Source organism: Eurosta solidaginis, chromosome 3 (assembly GCF_040869045.1).
Source record: "Eurosta solidaginis isolate ZX-2024a chromosome 3, ASM4086904v1, whole genome shotgun sequence".
Taxonomy (NCBI): domain Eukaryota; kingdom Metazoa; phylum Arthropoda; class Insecta; order Diptera; family Tephritidae; genus Eurosta; species Eurosta solidaginis.
Genome location: NC_090321.1, coordinates 18,228,689 through 18,244,174, shown reverse-complemented (window position 1 = coordinate 18,244,174; position 15,486 = coordinate 18,228,689). Strand labels below are relative to the sequence as shown.

The 15,486-nt window shown below is 35.1% G+C and overlaps 2 protein-coding genes across 2 annotated transcripts in view; one reads left to right on the top strand and one right to left on the bottom strand.

Moving 5' to 3' along the window:
* LOC137243399 (maltase A3-like) overlaps positions 1 to 15,486 on the top strand; it is a 47,526-nt gene that overhangs the window by 25,204 nt on the left and 6,836 nt on the right. The window lies entirely within an intron of this gene.
* On the bottom strand, positions 2,883 to 8,656 carry LOC137243398 (maltase A3-like). Its single transcript, XM_067771145.1, has 6 exons — positions 8,212 to 8,656; positions 6,029 to 6,489; positions 5,514 to 5,963; positions 5,001 to 5,452; positions 4,789 to 4,932; positions 2,883 to 3,079 (listed from the first exon to the last, which is right to left on the bottom strand). Exons 1-6 carry the CDS (start codon positions 8,447 to 8,449, stop codon positions 2,941 to 2,943), a joined length of 1,884 nt encoding a protein of 627 aa, XP_067627246.1. The 5' UTR covers positions 8,450 to 8,656; the 3' UTR covers positions 2,883 to 2,940.

Below are 15,486 nucleotides of genomic sequence, written 5' to 3'. Positions count from 1 at the left end.
AAGTTCTTGAAAGACTTATCCTCGAGAACTATCCTTATTATTTCACAAAGCCAGACAGCCTTTCATGTCTTGTAGTCTTACACAATTACTTCTAAGCTAGTGGATGAAGTTTAGACGGTTAAGCGCCAATGAAGTAAGTAAGTAAGTGGATGAAGTTAACTGAGTCCTAAATGATCTGGGAGTTGAAAGCACGGTTTTTTTTAAAATGGATTCCCTGTCATCAGGGGCATAAAGGTAAAGAACTGGCAGAATACATGGCTAACACTGCACCAACAATAACAACAACGACATATCTAAGCAAGTTGTTGTTGCTCTATTCTTTGGCCCGCAGCTCTTCTGTGAATCCAGAAACGCACATGCTAAGGAAACCCCAAGTAACTAAAAAACAAAACGTTCAGACAATACTGGATTGAAGCCCAGGGAAAGGAAATTGTTTATAAACCCAGCTATGAAATTATAAGCCATTAGACTAAGCGGAAGGGACCCACGAGCTTTCAAGGGAATAATACGAAACACTTTAGTCGGCCTTAGATCTGTTCGGAGGTTATCGCGCCTTACATTTATTTTATTTTTTATTTATAAGTTAACTTTGTCGGATACACAAAATCTATAGCTTTCGTGGGCTGGACGATGAAACGCCGGTTCACATTATCTGCGAATTTATCGATCAGGCAAAGAAGATACTCTCTCTTCTAGGTTGCGTGACTTTTAATCCCTTCGTTATGTATAGCAAAAATCCTTAAGAGGTAAAAAAAACTCCACATACTTTAACAGGCTGAAAGATCAATAGCTCTAAATAAAAGTTGAAGTGCATCCATTGCCAGAGCAATTTACAGCTTCTCCAACCCAAGTGTCAACTACAGTTATCCTGTTTACTACGAAGCAGAGGCTTTGCGACTCCAAGTTATTCACAAAACGAGGGGTTGGATGACATAGAACCTTCAATTTGGTCACATCAAAGCGTTCTCGTGGTAGGATAGTCTCATAATGGAAGTAGATCAATATCATTTGCAATGAAGGGTATGTTTTGAAATCGAACAAGTAAGAACGGGACTGCCTTCGGCTGTGCCGAAGACTTCATACCTTTCATGAATGGGACTGAACAATAATCTTATCCCGTTCGTAATCTCCGAATAATCGGATGTATAAGATAAGAAATATATAGTGAACAGATCTACATACCTTAACGATTTTTAAGATAAATATAAAATAAAAAACAGGTAGGTACTTTGTGTGAGGATGCAAAGTTTCAGGTTTTTTGTGGTCTGCGTGTAAAAACAATGACTACGAATCACAACAATAAAAAATTTCAACAATATATGACGTAAACGTAACTATTTGATGAAATTTGATGAATTTTGAAGCTTCTAGCCGTAAAAAGGGGCCAAAAATTAGAGTTTATATGAAGTATATAATATATATACCACCGATCTCTATGATTTTTTCAGACAACAATATATGCTATATACGTAAGCATTTTGTGAAATTTGAAGCTTCTAGCTGTTAAAACGGGGCAGAAATTGCGAAAAGTTTCTTATCTGAACAATCGGTTGTATGAGATATATACTATGTATACCACCGATCTCAATGATTTTTTCAGACATCAATATATGCTATACACGTAAGCATTTGGTGAAATTTGAAGCTTCTAGCTGTTAAAATGGGGCCGAAATCGTAAAAAAAATATATATATACTATATATATATACTATATATACCATCATATATATATTATATATATCACCGATCTCTATGATTTTTTGACACAACAATACATACTATATACGTAAGCAATCGGTGAAATTTGAAGCTTATAACTGTTAAAATGGGGTAGAAATTGCGAAAAGTTTCTTATCTGAACAATCGGTTGTATGAGATATATACTATATATACAACCGATCTCTATGATTTTTTCAGACAACAATATATGCTATATACGTAAGCAATCGGTGAAATTTGAAGCTTATAGCTTTTAGAATGGGGTAGAAATTGCGAAAAGTTTCTTATCTGAACAATCGGTTGTATGAGATATATACTATATATACAACCGATCTCTATGATTTTTTCAGACAACAATATATGCTATATACGTAAATATTCGGTGAAATTTGAAGCTTCTAGCTGTTAAAATGCGGCTAAAATTTGCGAAAATATATATATATATACTATATATATAATATATATACTATATATATATACTATATATACCACCATATATATACTATATATACCACCCATCTTTATGATTTTTTCAGACAACAATATATGCTATATACGTAAGCATTCGTTGAAATTTGAAGCCTCTAGCTCTTAAAATAGGGCAGTAATTACGAAAAGTTCCTTATCTGAACAATCGGTTGTGGGGGATATATACTATATATACGACCGATCTCATAAATTTTTTCAGGCAACAATATGTGCACTATACGAAAGTATATGGTGAAGTTTGAAGCTTCAATCTGTTAAATTGGGTAAGATATTACAAAAATCCTCTTTTTCTGAAAAATCGGTTGTATGGAGGATATATGCTATAGTGGTCCGATCCGGTCGGTTCCGACAAATGTCTAATCGGACACCCAAATACACCCGCTCACCAAATTTTATCAAGATATCTCAAAAATTGAGGGACTAGTTTGCATACAAACAGACAGACGGACAGACGGACAGACGGACATGGCTAAATCAACTCAGCTCTTCAACCTGATTATTTCGGTATACTTAATGGTGGGTCTATCTATTTTCCTTTAAGGACTTACAATTTTCGGTTTCGTGACGAAATTAATATACCATTTCATTTTCATGAAAGGTATAAAAATTGTTTCTTTCCTTGAACTTACGCTATTCTTTCTTGGAACATCAGGTATTTTTCACAACACACACATGAAAATTTTTCAGCATTTATTTATATAAAAATATTCGAAAATTTGACCTTTTTTAGTTATTAACTTTCATCTGCGACACTTTTATTTTTGGGCACGTAATAAGAATAATAGCCCACTGTTGTTGTTAATTTTGTGGGTGATCGCAATATAACGGCTTCCTTGGGTGAAAGTTTGATCTGAGTTGATGGTACACTATCGCTGAAACAGAATAGAAAAATTATAAGTAAAAATTTTGAATTCTGGTGATCGGTCACAGTTTACATTTAAATTTCAATTCAAATAATTTTTTTATTTTGGCAGTTAATTAGGTCTCCAATACGTCGTATGTGCTATGTTTTCAACAAATTTTTTATTGGATACCAACCCAATACTTAAGACTTTACAACGAATAGGACACTTCTGTGAAATGTCTTATGGTACTATTTGAATAGAAAGAATTTTTTCTGAAATCTTCTCTAGTTACTGCTTTTCTCGGGCATCTGAACCCTTATAAGAATCGGGTGCTACTTTACCAAGTAATTTCTTGGCTAAGCTTGTAATAGCATATTCTTGCCCTACTTTAAAAAGAATAATACAGATGAAAACGTGTTGCACATGGTGAAGTCTACATGCATATACCCCTGAGTATTTTTGACCTCCAATATTCAGTGCTTTTGTTTCCATATAATCAATTTCGCGCTATTTGTATAGCCATGCCAATAATCACTAAGATGTAAATTCTTTGTATTCGATATCGTGTCCTTGGTGAGCTAAATATGTACAACATATATGAACAACACCACCTCAAGGAGGTGTTAGTTTCCTCATCTTAGGTATGTAGAGATCCCAAATTCGGGCATGAACATATTTTGCGTACCTAACGCTAGCGACTTCTTATTACAACAAACAGCGGCTATATCCGACCTATGTCTTAGATAGAAATATATGGAAATAGTTTCTACTTGTATGTATTGAGTAAAATGGTGTGAGTACCAAGTACTCGTAATTTTCCTTGGCTTCTTATAGGTAACAAAAGATATCGATCAGTTTTTGTTCTATGAAAGGCTTTTTATCGATAGCGAATTATTATCTCGACTTATCGCTGTACTCATCGGGTTTTCAGCGACTTCAGAGTCATCGGATTTTTATTGGTTCTTACATTGCTTTGTTCAAGGACGGCTCACTGATATGTCATCGATTTTACATCGAAATCTTATCGGTATCTTTTTCATTACAATCAGAATAGTTGTAATATAACTTTTCAATTGCAAATCGATAGCTTTGTTTTAACACATTAATAATTTCTCGGCAAATAATCGATAGATTTTCGATAACAAATGCATAGTTTTTCGAGAACATTTCGACAACTTTCTAATAACAAATCCAAAAACAAATCTAATAACAAATCGATAAGTTTTCGAAAATAAGTCAAATACTTTTTGAAAACAAATCGATAAATTTGCGAAAGTAATCCATAACTTTGTAAAAATATATCGATTACTTTTCTATAAACACTTTCCGTTAACTTCTCTATAACTTTTTTATAAAAAATCGATAATTAATCGATCAAATCCAAAAACTTGTTTACAACAAATCGATAAGTTTTCGAAAATAAGTCAATAACTTTTTGAAAACATATCGATAACTTTGCGAAAGTAGTCGATAACTTTGCAATAATATTCCGATTACTTTTCTATAAACAGTTGGCTACTTTCCGTTAACTTATCGATAACTTTTTATAAAAAATCGATAACACTTTGATAAACAATCGATAATTAATCGATTGATTTTCGATAAAAAATTTATAACTTATCGATAAAAAAGGGATAACTCTTTGCTCTTTCCTAACTCTACCTTTTGTTACTGACCGTCTTTTCTGGAAGTCGTCTTCTGAGTCAAATGTTTCAACACATTCCTGACACACTTACCCTTGCTTCGCAGAACTTCTCTCCGTCACAATCACATATTCGAATTCGTCTGGCATATTTTCGAAAGCGTTCTTCAAATCCACCTTTTCCGTCGCATCATACAAATTCATTAACAACACAAAAGTGTGATCATCCAACAGAACGCTAATGAGAAAATAATTGAGTTACTTATTTTTCCAAACACATCTACAAACACACCCCGTGCTACTCACCGCGTTACAGCCAATACATTTTTATTTAACGCCTTCACCTCTACACTACCATGCCACAATGTCGATTCATTTCTCAGTGCATGCAGCTGTTTATAGATATTAAGATGACTGAGCGGCTCTTTACGCTCTCGCTGAACATTGAATATTTTGTAGTTATCAGCTACCGGCAGCCAAGTTTGGGCGGCTGTGCTAAAGCCGGCATTTTTAGCATCGCTCCATTGAAAAGGTGTACGCTCTGGATCGCGTGAAAATTTCTCATAAATATCTGGATTAGTGTGACAAGCTGAGGGATCTACAGTATCTTTCCATGAAATCCACACATCTGTCATTCCAATTTCTTCGCCATAGTACGAGATGCTCACACCTGGTAATATATTTGTTAGCATATTCAACATGTCAATGCGATCGGCGCCGAGTCGTGAACCTACGCGATTTTGATCATGATTTCCTATCTTTATGTAGAATGATACGGTAGTGTAAAAAAATGTTATTCATGCTTATACTCATACTCACCACCCAGTTGGCAGTGCGTCCTTCTGGCATATTTTTTAACCAAGTATTTACTGTATCAGCAAAATGATAAGCGTCCGAGTCATTGCCTACCCATATCATAAGAAAATTGAATGGAATCTGCGCGCCTTCTGCTGTGCCGTTGCCATAGTATTTCATCACCACATCAATTGGAGAGTAGGCCTCGGTTAGCATAACACGTTCTTCGCCGCCATTTTCTTTCCGAAAATCATCCAACACACGACGCCATTCATATACCAAATCTAAAGTCTCCGGCTGATCAACGGTGTAAATATGTTTAACATAATTGTAGTCATCGGGATCAATAACCCAATCATTTCGTGGCTCATCAGGCCAATTACCCTTTGCATCGGGTGCAATCTCGAATGCAAATGGCACTGCATCAATACGAAAACCGTACACACCGCGTTGCAGCCAAAACCGCAAAACATCCTAAAATCATATGCACATAAATCAAAGCTCCATCATAATAAAAAAAAATTATTGCACATACTCACACTCATTGCAGCGCGCACTTTTGGATTGCGATAATTCAAATCGGGTTGCTTACTTAGAAATTGATGGAGGTAATATTCTTTACGCGTCTCATGCCATTGCCATGCGGATCCACGAAACACGCTCATCCAATTAGTTGGTGGTTGGCGCGTACCATTCACCATGCGTCCGGGGTGCCAAACATAAAAATCTTTGTATTCCTTATCGCCAGCGGCCGATTTTTTGAACCATTCATGCTCATCGCTTGAATGATTTGGTACGAAATCCAAAATGATTCGAACACCGACTTTGCGCGATTCCGCTATTAAGGCATCGAAATCAGCGAGAGTGCCGAAAATGGCATCGATATTTGTAAAGTTGGCGACATCATAACCAAAGTCGGCCATAGGTGATGTATAGATGGGTGATATCCATGTTGCTGCGATGTCAATCTCTTTGAGATAAGGCAGTTGTTCGGTGATACCTACGTGTGGAAAAGGAATAAAGAATTGCTAACAACGTCACGAAAAACATAGCGCGGAAACATAGATTTAACAGCTAAAGAGGTCGAAGTTCGGGCAAAGCCGAGTATTATATACCCCGTTGTGTGCTGTCACATATATATTAACGCTTTTTAATATTAAATTTTTACTTTGCTTCATAAAGTTAAACCGCTTAAAAAGTTTCAGCCCTTTATCAGTGTTTGGTAATAACTTATGGCATTTTTTTTTAGTTTCGTTATCGAAAAAGTGGGCGTGTTTATAGTCTGATTTTGCACATTTTCAATGCTTAACTATTATGAGTTCAGATAAGCTCATGTAAAAAATTTGATTAAGATATCTTTAAAGCTGTTGTGTTAACAGAAGGGCAGACAAACGCACCGACGGACAGGCGGAAGGTCGAACATTGCCTCAAGTACAATCTTTTTATGCCGATAATTTTCATAACGGGGGTTCTAAATCTACTTTGATCCCTTTGTACTACAACGAACTTTCCCCTACTGCTTAGGGGTAGTAAAGTATGCCCGAAGTAGGTAAACCATTTATAGAAGGTGAATATAAACCACGGCTATCCAATACAGAGTGGTGAATTTCTCGTAAGGGAGCAATATGGAGACGTGTACCACTTGTTTAACCCTATTACAACAAGCTAGTCGTTATATTGTTGTTGTAGCCATAAGGGTACTCTCCGAAGATTTTGGGATGTGTTATCGATGTTGATGGTCCTTTGCGGAAATCATAGCGAGGAAACTGATACGTTCTGCTAAAAAGCATCATTAAGGTACAAACCCGACCATCTCTAGAACGATTTAATATGAGTACATTGAACCTTCAAGGCTATCCCCCCCCCCCCCCCCCACCCCTTAGTTACATTCAACTTGGGATCGCCACAGGCCAGGGTCTGAGCTGCTAAAGAAACAGGATTCGCCACGGGTAGGTGATTTGACAATTGGTTTGGAGAAGCTATAAATTTCGCTGCCAAACCTTTGAAAGGGTTGCGCTATACAACCCCTTGAATTAATTTGGTATTTTAGTCCCTTCTTATGACAGGCATACTACCGCGGGTTTATTCTAAGACCACAAAACTGCTAGGGTAATCGGTATATATTGTCGTCGTCTGTTTATAATGTTACTTCCGTACTTGTATACAGGTCTCCTGCCTTGAGAATTCTGATGAATCACGGCGGCTGTAGTTTTATCTCACATGTGTGTTTTTCTTTGCATGCGAGGGAGTTCACTTTTAGGAAGTTGACAATAAAGCAGACATAAGAAAGCAATGCAGTTTCTTCTCTGCTGAGCTTGAAAATGAAACATTATCTTTGGAGAAATGAGGTATATTTCGTTGGAAGTTTGATCTGGCCTCAAGAGTAAAGTGGTATCTTAAGGTATTCTAACCCAAGCATAATCTTGTTATGGTTCTTCTGTGGAAGGCCAGAGGAGAGGTTGATCACATTTCTTGATTGTGACCCCGGAGTATACATGTTGAGTAACATTGCTGAGCATAAGAACATGATACAGCGCATTATTTATGCTTAGAATAGAATGGTAATAAAACTTAAGGTGGAGTTTCCTGGTTCAAGCTAAGCTGGTATAACAAACTACCATTATAAGGAAAAAGTTATAGTACCTGTATACCAGTATCAACAGCTGGGCACATTGAGATATTAAGAATTATTTAAAGTAATTCGTAATTTTTTTCAACTTACCCTTCAGATCACCGATACCGTCACCGTTGCTGTCCTTAAATGACCTTGGATAAATTTGATAAAACGCCGCTGATTGCCACCAATTTTGCGCCTCATTCAATTGCGCCAAATTGCGTGATTTATCCCAAGATATAAAATCAAAGTGGGCGTGATAGTTTGGAAAACCGCCAGCATTCACCACAACTGCGCTACCGCAAAGCGTCACTAGTAACAACAACAATAGTTGTCGCACCGGCATTTCACTTATATATTTTATTTTTTTTTTTTTTTTTTTTGTTTGCGTTTCTCTGTTTTTGTCGAGTTACTAAATAAAACAAATATTTTGTTTTCTTTCTCCTCTAATTTCTGCTTATCTTTGCGTGAACGTCTATTACCTGTCAGATTAACGCGATCACAACGATTATCAAAAGCAAACTGATCGTCAGCCAATGTCAAAGTCTTTGACAAACGTGAATCATTTGATTATTCGAGCAAACTGAATTGAGCGCCAAGTGATTAACAACAAAGAAGAAATACTTTTGTTGTAAGAAAATTCACTTTTAAGTTTTCACTCTCACTCTCTCTGTTATTAATTTATTTATAATTTAAAAATTTATTTTTATTTTTAGTGCTCAAATTGTTAAATTCATACACGAATATATTACAAATATTAGGGTGTACCTGGTAAATTAATTTATAAAACTCAAACTTACAAAATGCGTGAAACTGATATTGACTCAGTAAATATTGTGACGGGTTTCAAAAAACTTTGGTGAGGTGATATAAGGTCAACGGAAACGGTGACATAAAGTCAACTGAAATAAAGCCAATTAAGTTCGATTCATGAAAAAACACACTTGAATTGCTGCACTTATTTTAAGCATACCAACTGCAACTGACCTTTAACCCTTGAGAAAGTATGAGTTTACTTTATGAACATTTCATAAAAGCATAATGGTCCTGATGTAAATTGCAATGACATTGCAAAAATGTTAAATTTAACATTGAGATGATGTCATTTCTTCATAACTTTATAAGACTTTTGACCATTTAAAGTGGTCATCACGTCAGTTGAAGTTATGCCATTGACCCTATAACACCCTCTTACTTTACTATGCTGAATGCGAAAAAATTAGTGCGAGCCGATGCCAACTATACATTTTGGATGAACACCCCTATCAAGAACCATAGCCTATGTTATTAAATAAGTCGGTCCTCTTGGCAAATACTGGAAGCTGTCTAGGACCAAAGCGCTTTTCTGCTTCTAGATTTTATGGCTATATCATTCCTTATAGCTGGAGTCTTAGCCCGGTAAGCGCAGGGTATAAGCACAAACCGAGCTCGATCGGAGTAAATAGTAAAATTAGAACAATAAATTGGGGAACATATCATTTGCATATCGTAAGCTTTTACTTATGCAATCCCCGTCCATCAGCGATTTTGAGGAAAATTAGTTTCAGATGGTAAAACGATCTTTGACTCACGCTTTATATATGACCTTTAAACTTAGGTCAAATGGTTTTAGTTCTCATTTTAAAGATTTTTTTTTTTCAGCAATACTATTTTTCTCAAAAGCTAAACCCCCAATCAGCGTACATTTTCATACCTAGCCATACTTATGCATATATATTCTAGCTTTAATCGGAAAATATTGTGGCGTTACGGTGTGAATACACATGACCTACCCTACAACAGTAATAACAATGCCGTAAAAGATTTTGTTTGGGGCAGGTTCATTTGTCAATACCTGCCTTGTGAACTTCATCCGCTATTATAGGACGTCAAACTCAAAGCTTTGTTGAATATTATCGCTACATTCAAAAGGCAAATTTGTTCTTTCCTCTGTAAAATTTTCTACAGTTAAAATCTAGATGATTTATTCAAAATATAATGCATTGATTTTTTTCCAAATACTTCATGTTTTTTACTTAAGCATTTCATAAAATTGTATGAGACAATTATGACCAATATCGCTATATGCCTGGTATATATGTTACATACACTACCTTCCCTGTACAAATAAAAGCTGATGTTTTCGTTTTTGTTGTAGCGATAAAGACACTAACCGAAAGTTTTAGGGAGTGTTTTCGATGTTGATGGTTCTTTGCGGGTATACAAGGTTACAAGGTTCCAGTTACAAGCGCTATTAAGGTAATAGCCCGACAATTTGAAGGATGATTGAAATTGACCGCATTGAACTTCTAGACTAGTATAAAAATTTACAGTAAAGATCTAGTTCCTTTGCTGATGCTTTTTCGTTTTTTGCGAATCGGAAAAAAATTCTACATATTGCTTCTAGTACAAGTTCATTCCCTCTCTCGATATTTCCGAACAAGGATAAAGCTTTTAAGGTGAAGGGAATGAAGTCAAACTATGGGTAGTCGAAGTCCTTAAAGCCAGTAGAAGCTTTCTTATATGCTAACTTTTTATTAAATAAATATTAAATACTAAATATCAAGACCCACACAGGCGATTTTTGAAGGAGAGAATATATAATTTCAACCGAAATTATACTCATTTGTTACTTTAGGACTAGTTCTGAATCAAAGATTTTGATGACTAGTTACTGACTTCATTTCAGTGTATAAGTATTAGTGGGGCGGAGCAACATATGGTGATGCGGAAATCATAAAAATATATCTGAATTTTCCACATATTTTCCTGAAAATATTTTTCACCATTACTTTACGCACAAAAATCCTATAATTGGCACTTATCTCATTTGTTCAAGTTTAAGTCATTTATGACAACCCCTAATGAACCGCACATACATATATCTATATCAGCATATAAATAGGTACACATATTTTATTATGCTTCATTATTATTCCAATACTTTGCTGATAACAAGACTATTCACTTCTTGAAAGCCTCATGGTTCCTTAATTCCAACTGATTTCAGTTATCGCACCGAAAAATATGTGGTGCAACAGACTGTCGTCGTCTTTTGTATTCATTGCGTATTTCAATGCCGCTCAATTACTTCAAAGTTTCTCACATAAGAAAATTAAGAGCCGAGCTAGAGGTCATGAAAGAGTGTTTTTGATAGCAACGAGTATTTAAAGAGTGCAAGCTCACGGACATGAAACGCGTATGCACAGATATTTTAATAGAGACTTAGTTAATTGAGCTAGAATCGTGTTCAAAATGGGTGTTTAAGTGACTTAAAATATGAACAGTTTTCGTTCGTTTGTTTCAGTAGTCATTGAGTGTGCTTGTAATTCTCAACTGGTTAGTGAAATATTCCAAAGACATAGTTTAACTTTTTATCCCAAAGCGGGGTTTTTCAAAGCAAAACAAGGTGGCTCAACCCGCAGCCAATACCTTGGAGCCCCCAGTGCTCGCCTTAATGAATGCATACAAGGTGTAACAGGCGCATAGCGATAGCGACCTCTCTCTAAAATAATATACAGCCCACTTAAATAACAAATAATATAATAACAAAAAAAACTATTCACCCGTCGAATCACCAAAGCTTAGACAATGGGCTCAGGGTTTTAGGCTGACGGTGCTGAGAGTGCTCGCTATAAGCAATGTTAAGCGAGAAGCAATTTTTATTTACATATACTTACTTTATAAGCTTCAAACGTTTCCTGCATTGTGACAGAAAAATTTTACAATTTTCCATAAGAAATAATTTTCTTAGCATTCTATCTTTATATTATAGCAACGCTTCTCCCGTCTGCCCTCAGCTCAACGCGAATTCATATCAGATGGTGGCAAAGGGAAACTTGCATTGATTCCGATTAACTGACATGTTGTAGTACAAGGCGTTGTATGGAAAATAATTAAGAAGAAGCAATCAGCTGTTGGGATAACAATACCTGGTATTGAATTCGCCTTTGGTCAGCCTAAGCAATAGTTGTTTTATTATTGTTTTTATAAATTTTTATTTGATTGAAAAATTATCCAGATTATCAGGTTCTCTAGAGTAAATAGTATGGGCTACATACGAGCTTTAGGATCTTTGGCGCCGGGTAACCGAGGAATAGTAAAGATAAAATTTTGGTGCAATTTTCCGTCTGTCAAATTTGTTTTAAAATAACAATTCTATAGCAACATTCTATGGTCTAGAGTCTGTCTGTTGACTTACAAAAGTATACAATAGGAAAAACAAAATTTTGCTTGGAAACAAAACATTTCCCGGAGCAAAGACAGGCCAAATTTTTTATACTCCCAACAGCGAGAGGTATAAGATAAACTCATTCATCTAATCAAATAGAATCTAGAAAATCACACTGATTACTATTCGGGACATTAGAGTGTGCGATATCACCTAGGTAGATCAAATCTACCTGATTCATAAAGATATTGCCTTAGCTCACGGTGGATGAAACGGCGGTTCGCATTCTATGCGAAGTCATCGCTTTGGCAATGCAGATACTCTCCCACCTATGTGGCGTGACGCTTATTCCGTTCGTGATATGGAGTGCAATCCCCGAAGAGATAATTAAGTTATTAAAGCCTTTGCATACAGTAATGGGCTGAAAAGTCAAAATAAATTGGTCTAAATGAAAGTCGGAGTGCATCGAGATCTAATAATAATAATAATTATCATAATAATAATAAATGCGCTTTCTTTCAAATATCATATTAGTTGAATAATTTTCAAATAATTCATTAAATAATATTTTCCGACACAACTTTTGGTGACATATCAAAATGTAGATTTGCTGTGCCTGTTATAAAGTTATCAAACGATAACTTAATCTAATGCAGCAAAAAATTTATTTAATAATAAAATAGATATTTTTTTGTGTGCATTTTTAATCCAACCTTATTCTGAACTTCCATGATTTTGTGCAATAAACGTGGTATATGACCTATATGTTTGTATGTTTATTGGTGTATTCAATTTTATTTAAGATTTTTAAGAATTAATGAGCTTAACACCGATAAATGATAATAGTTATTCAATTATTATTTTTAGTTTTATTGGGACAAACTGAAAAGAAGGAAACATTTACTGGCATATTGCGATGGTACCATTTCAAAAACCACCACGTCATCATCGTCAGGCAATTTCGTAATGTTTATTTATTACAACAGGTTTTACCGGGAATTGAACCGCGGTCAAACTGCTAAATCACAATCGCCTAACAATTGGGCTATTGCGTGGTATTTGCTTTCTTGGCTTATTTCGGTTTTATCCCATTTTCACGCTCTCGCACAATTTGGGTTATTCTGTCTCAACCTTAATTTGTACAAGGCGTGCTTTTTGTTATTGGTATTGTACCACTCCTCTTCACTCCATAAGATTGTTTGTGTACTATATTTAAGCTCGTGCTCAGTTTATATAGTTATATGTTTGTATGTTTAATGGTGTGTTCAAACCAAATTTTAAGGCCAAATGTTTGGCAGGTTGAATATAAGATTCTTGTATATACGTATTTCTATTCAAAATAATCATATTAATAAAAAGAAAACTTAAATATAAAAAGAAAATATATTTTTTTTCTACTTTCTAGTTCTAGGTGGAAAAGAGTAGTGCCTTATTTATTACAAGCTTTTCGAGAAGTTACTTAAAGGCCGGTTTCAAATTTGCGAATTCTCATCTAATTATTTCGCTCCGTATTTTTTACTTTTTGGTGCATTTTCTCGGTGTCCTAACTTTTCTGCGAAGTTTCACGTTTTTAGCTCAAAAAAAAGTTACTTAAAACCGATCTCAAAATTTCAAATTACCAAATTCTTATTTACAGTGTACTCTCTCTTAAACGGACACCTAAGAGACTGCCAAATTTGTCCGCTTATGAGAGGTGTCCGCTTATGAGAAAAGTATTATTGATGAATGTATAAACAGTTTTATTTCCAAAACAAGAATATTAATACATACAAATAAGATGGAGTTAGGAGATTCATAAATTAAAGAATAAAGTTTTGTATACAAAATATTCAAAATAATTGTACGGAAAGTTATGTTGTGGCTTTTTTTGAACCTTTCCAGCCAGCCGGATGATGCACTAAAATCGTCGTAATTGAGTCTCACTGCAATTTCTTTAGCTTTGCTCCTTATAAGTGTGCCTGACAGAGGAATGCTCTCATTTCGAGCCTTCACAAACCATTCGTAGCACAATTTATCAATATTAAGGCCTTTGGGCTTCAGAAGACTCCTTTTTCTCTCCGGGTTGACGTCAGTGTCCCACAAACTTAAAATTTGATCTTTGTTTTTAATAATGCTAGCAGCTTGCGTTTTGCTGATCTTACATTTCTTTGCCAATAACATTAACTTTGTCTTTAATACTCAGCACTACCTTAGGCATTGCGATTCACGTACGTACACACACAAGAAGATACTAACTACGTGTATGCTATAGGTACATACATTTTTGTGTTTTTTACTGTATTGAACACAAGTTATTCGTATTTTGGGGATTCCCCTACATCCATGCACGTATTAGTGAATAAGCAACAACTGTACAAATATGGTAGAGTAAATGAAAAAAAAGTGTTGTAAGCTGTTCGGTTATGAGAAATTAAAAAGCCCTTTGAGGTAAAAAGCAAGTTTCCGCTTCTGTTATGGGAGGGTTGTCCGCTCAAAAGGGAAAAACTTAAAAAATGCTTAAGGATTTTTTGGTACTGAAAAAATTTTCCGTTTATGAGAGGTGTCCGCTTAAGAGAGGTGTCCGTTAAGAGAGAGTACAATGTAATTATTTTGATCCGTGCGCCAGCTAACGGAATTTTTTTTCTCATTTTGTTCCTTTGTCGTGGTGTTTAAACCTATATGTGAAATTTCACGTTTGTATCTTAATGAGAAGTTACTTAAAAATCGATCGTAGGATTCCCTCCGTTCCGTACGTTTTTTCTAAATATCTCGATCTGTGCGCCACCAACTTTTCGTTATGCGTTTTATACTGTCATTGGCCTCTGAATTATGTTTAAAATTACTAGTATCTAGCTCACCAAAAAGTTACTTAAAATTCGATATCGAAATTCCCAGTTTCCAAATTTGTATCTAATTATTTCGATCGGAAAATCGATTACAAGATTGTATTGAAAATGCGTGGAAACATTCAACCGACCTAATATAAAAGAAATAAAAAAAATTATTATACTAAGAACTAATTACTAATTAAATTTATATTTCTGATATGCTAGCACTTTTTCAATTTGTACTTGAGATAACATTTTTTTTTTTTAATCGATAAGTAAACTATTTTTATCACCTAACTCATGCATTCATTTTCTGTCCTCTTATTTGTCAATAAAAACGCACACGGAAAATTTAGTGAGTCCGTGTAGAATATCGCGTCTATTCGAAACAACCTAGCAGGATAAACTAGAGGCAGTGATGCAAAG

What these genes read in the sequence shown, in the direction of transcription:
- LOC137243398 (XM_067771145.1), bottom strand. Translation starts at nt 8,449, where the DNA reads ATGCCGGTGCGACAACTATTGTTGTTGTTACTAGTGACGCTTTGCGGT. An exon ending in CGGTATCGGTGATCTGAAGG is followed by an intron (nt 6,490 to 8,211) that starts GTAAGTTGAAAA and finishes TTCCACACGTAG; the next exon opens with GTATCACCGAACAACTGCCT. An exon ending in GACGCACTGCCAACTGGGTG is followed by an intron (nt 5,453 to 5,513) that starts GTGAGTATGAGT and finishes TTCTACATAAAG; the next exon opens with ATAGGAAATCATGATCAAAA.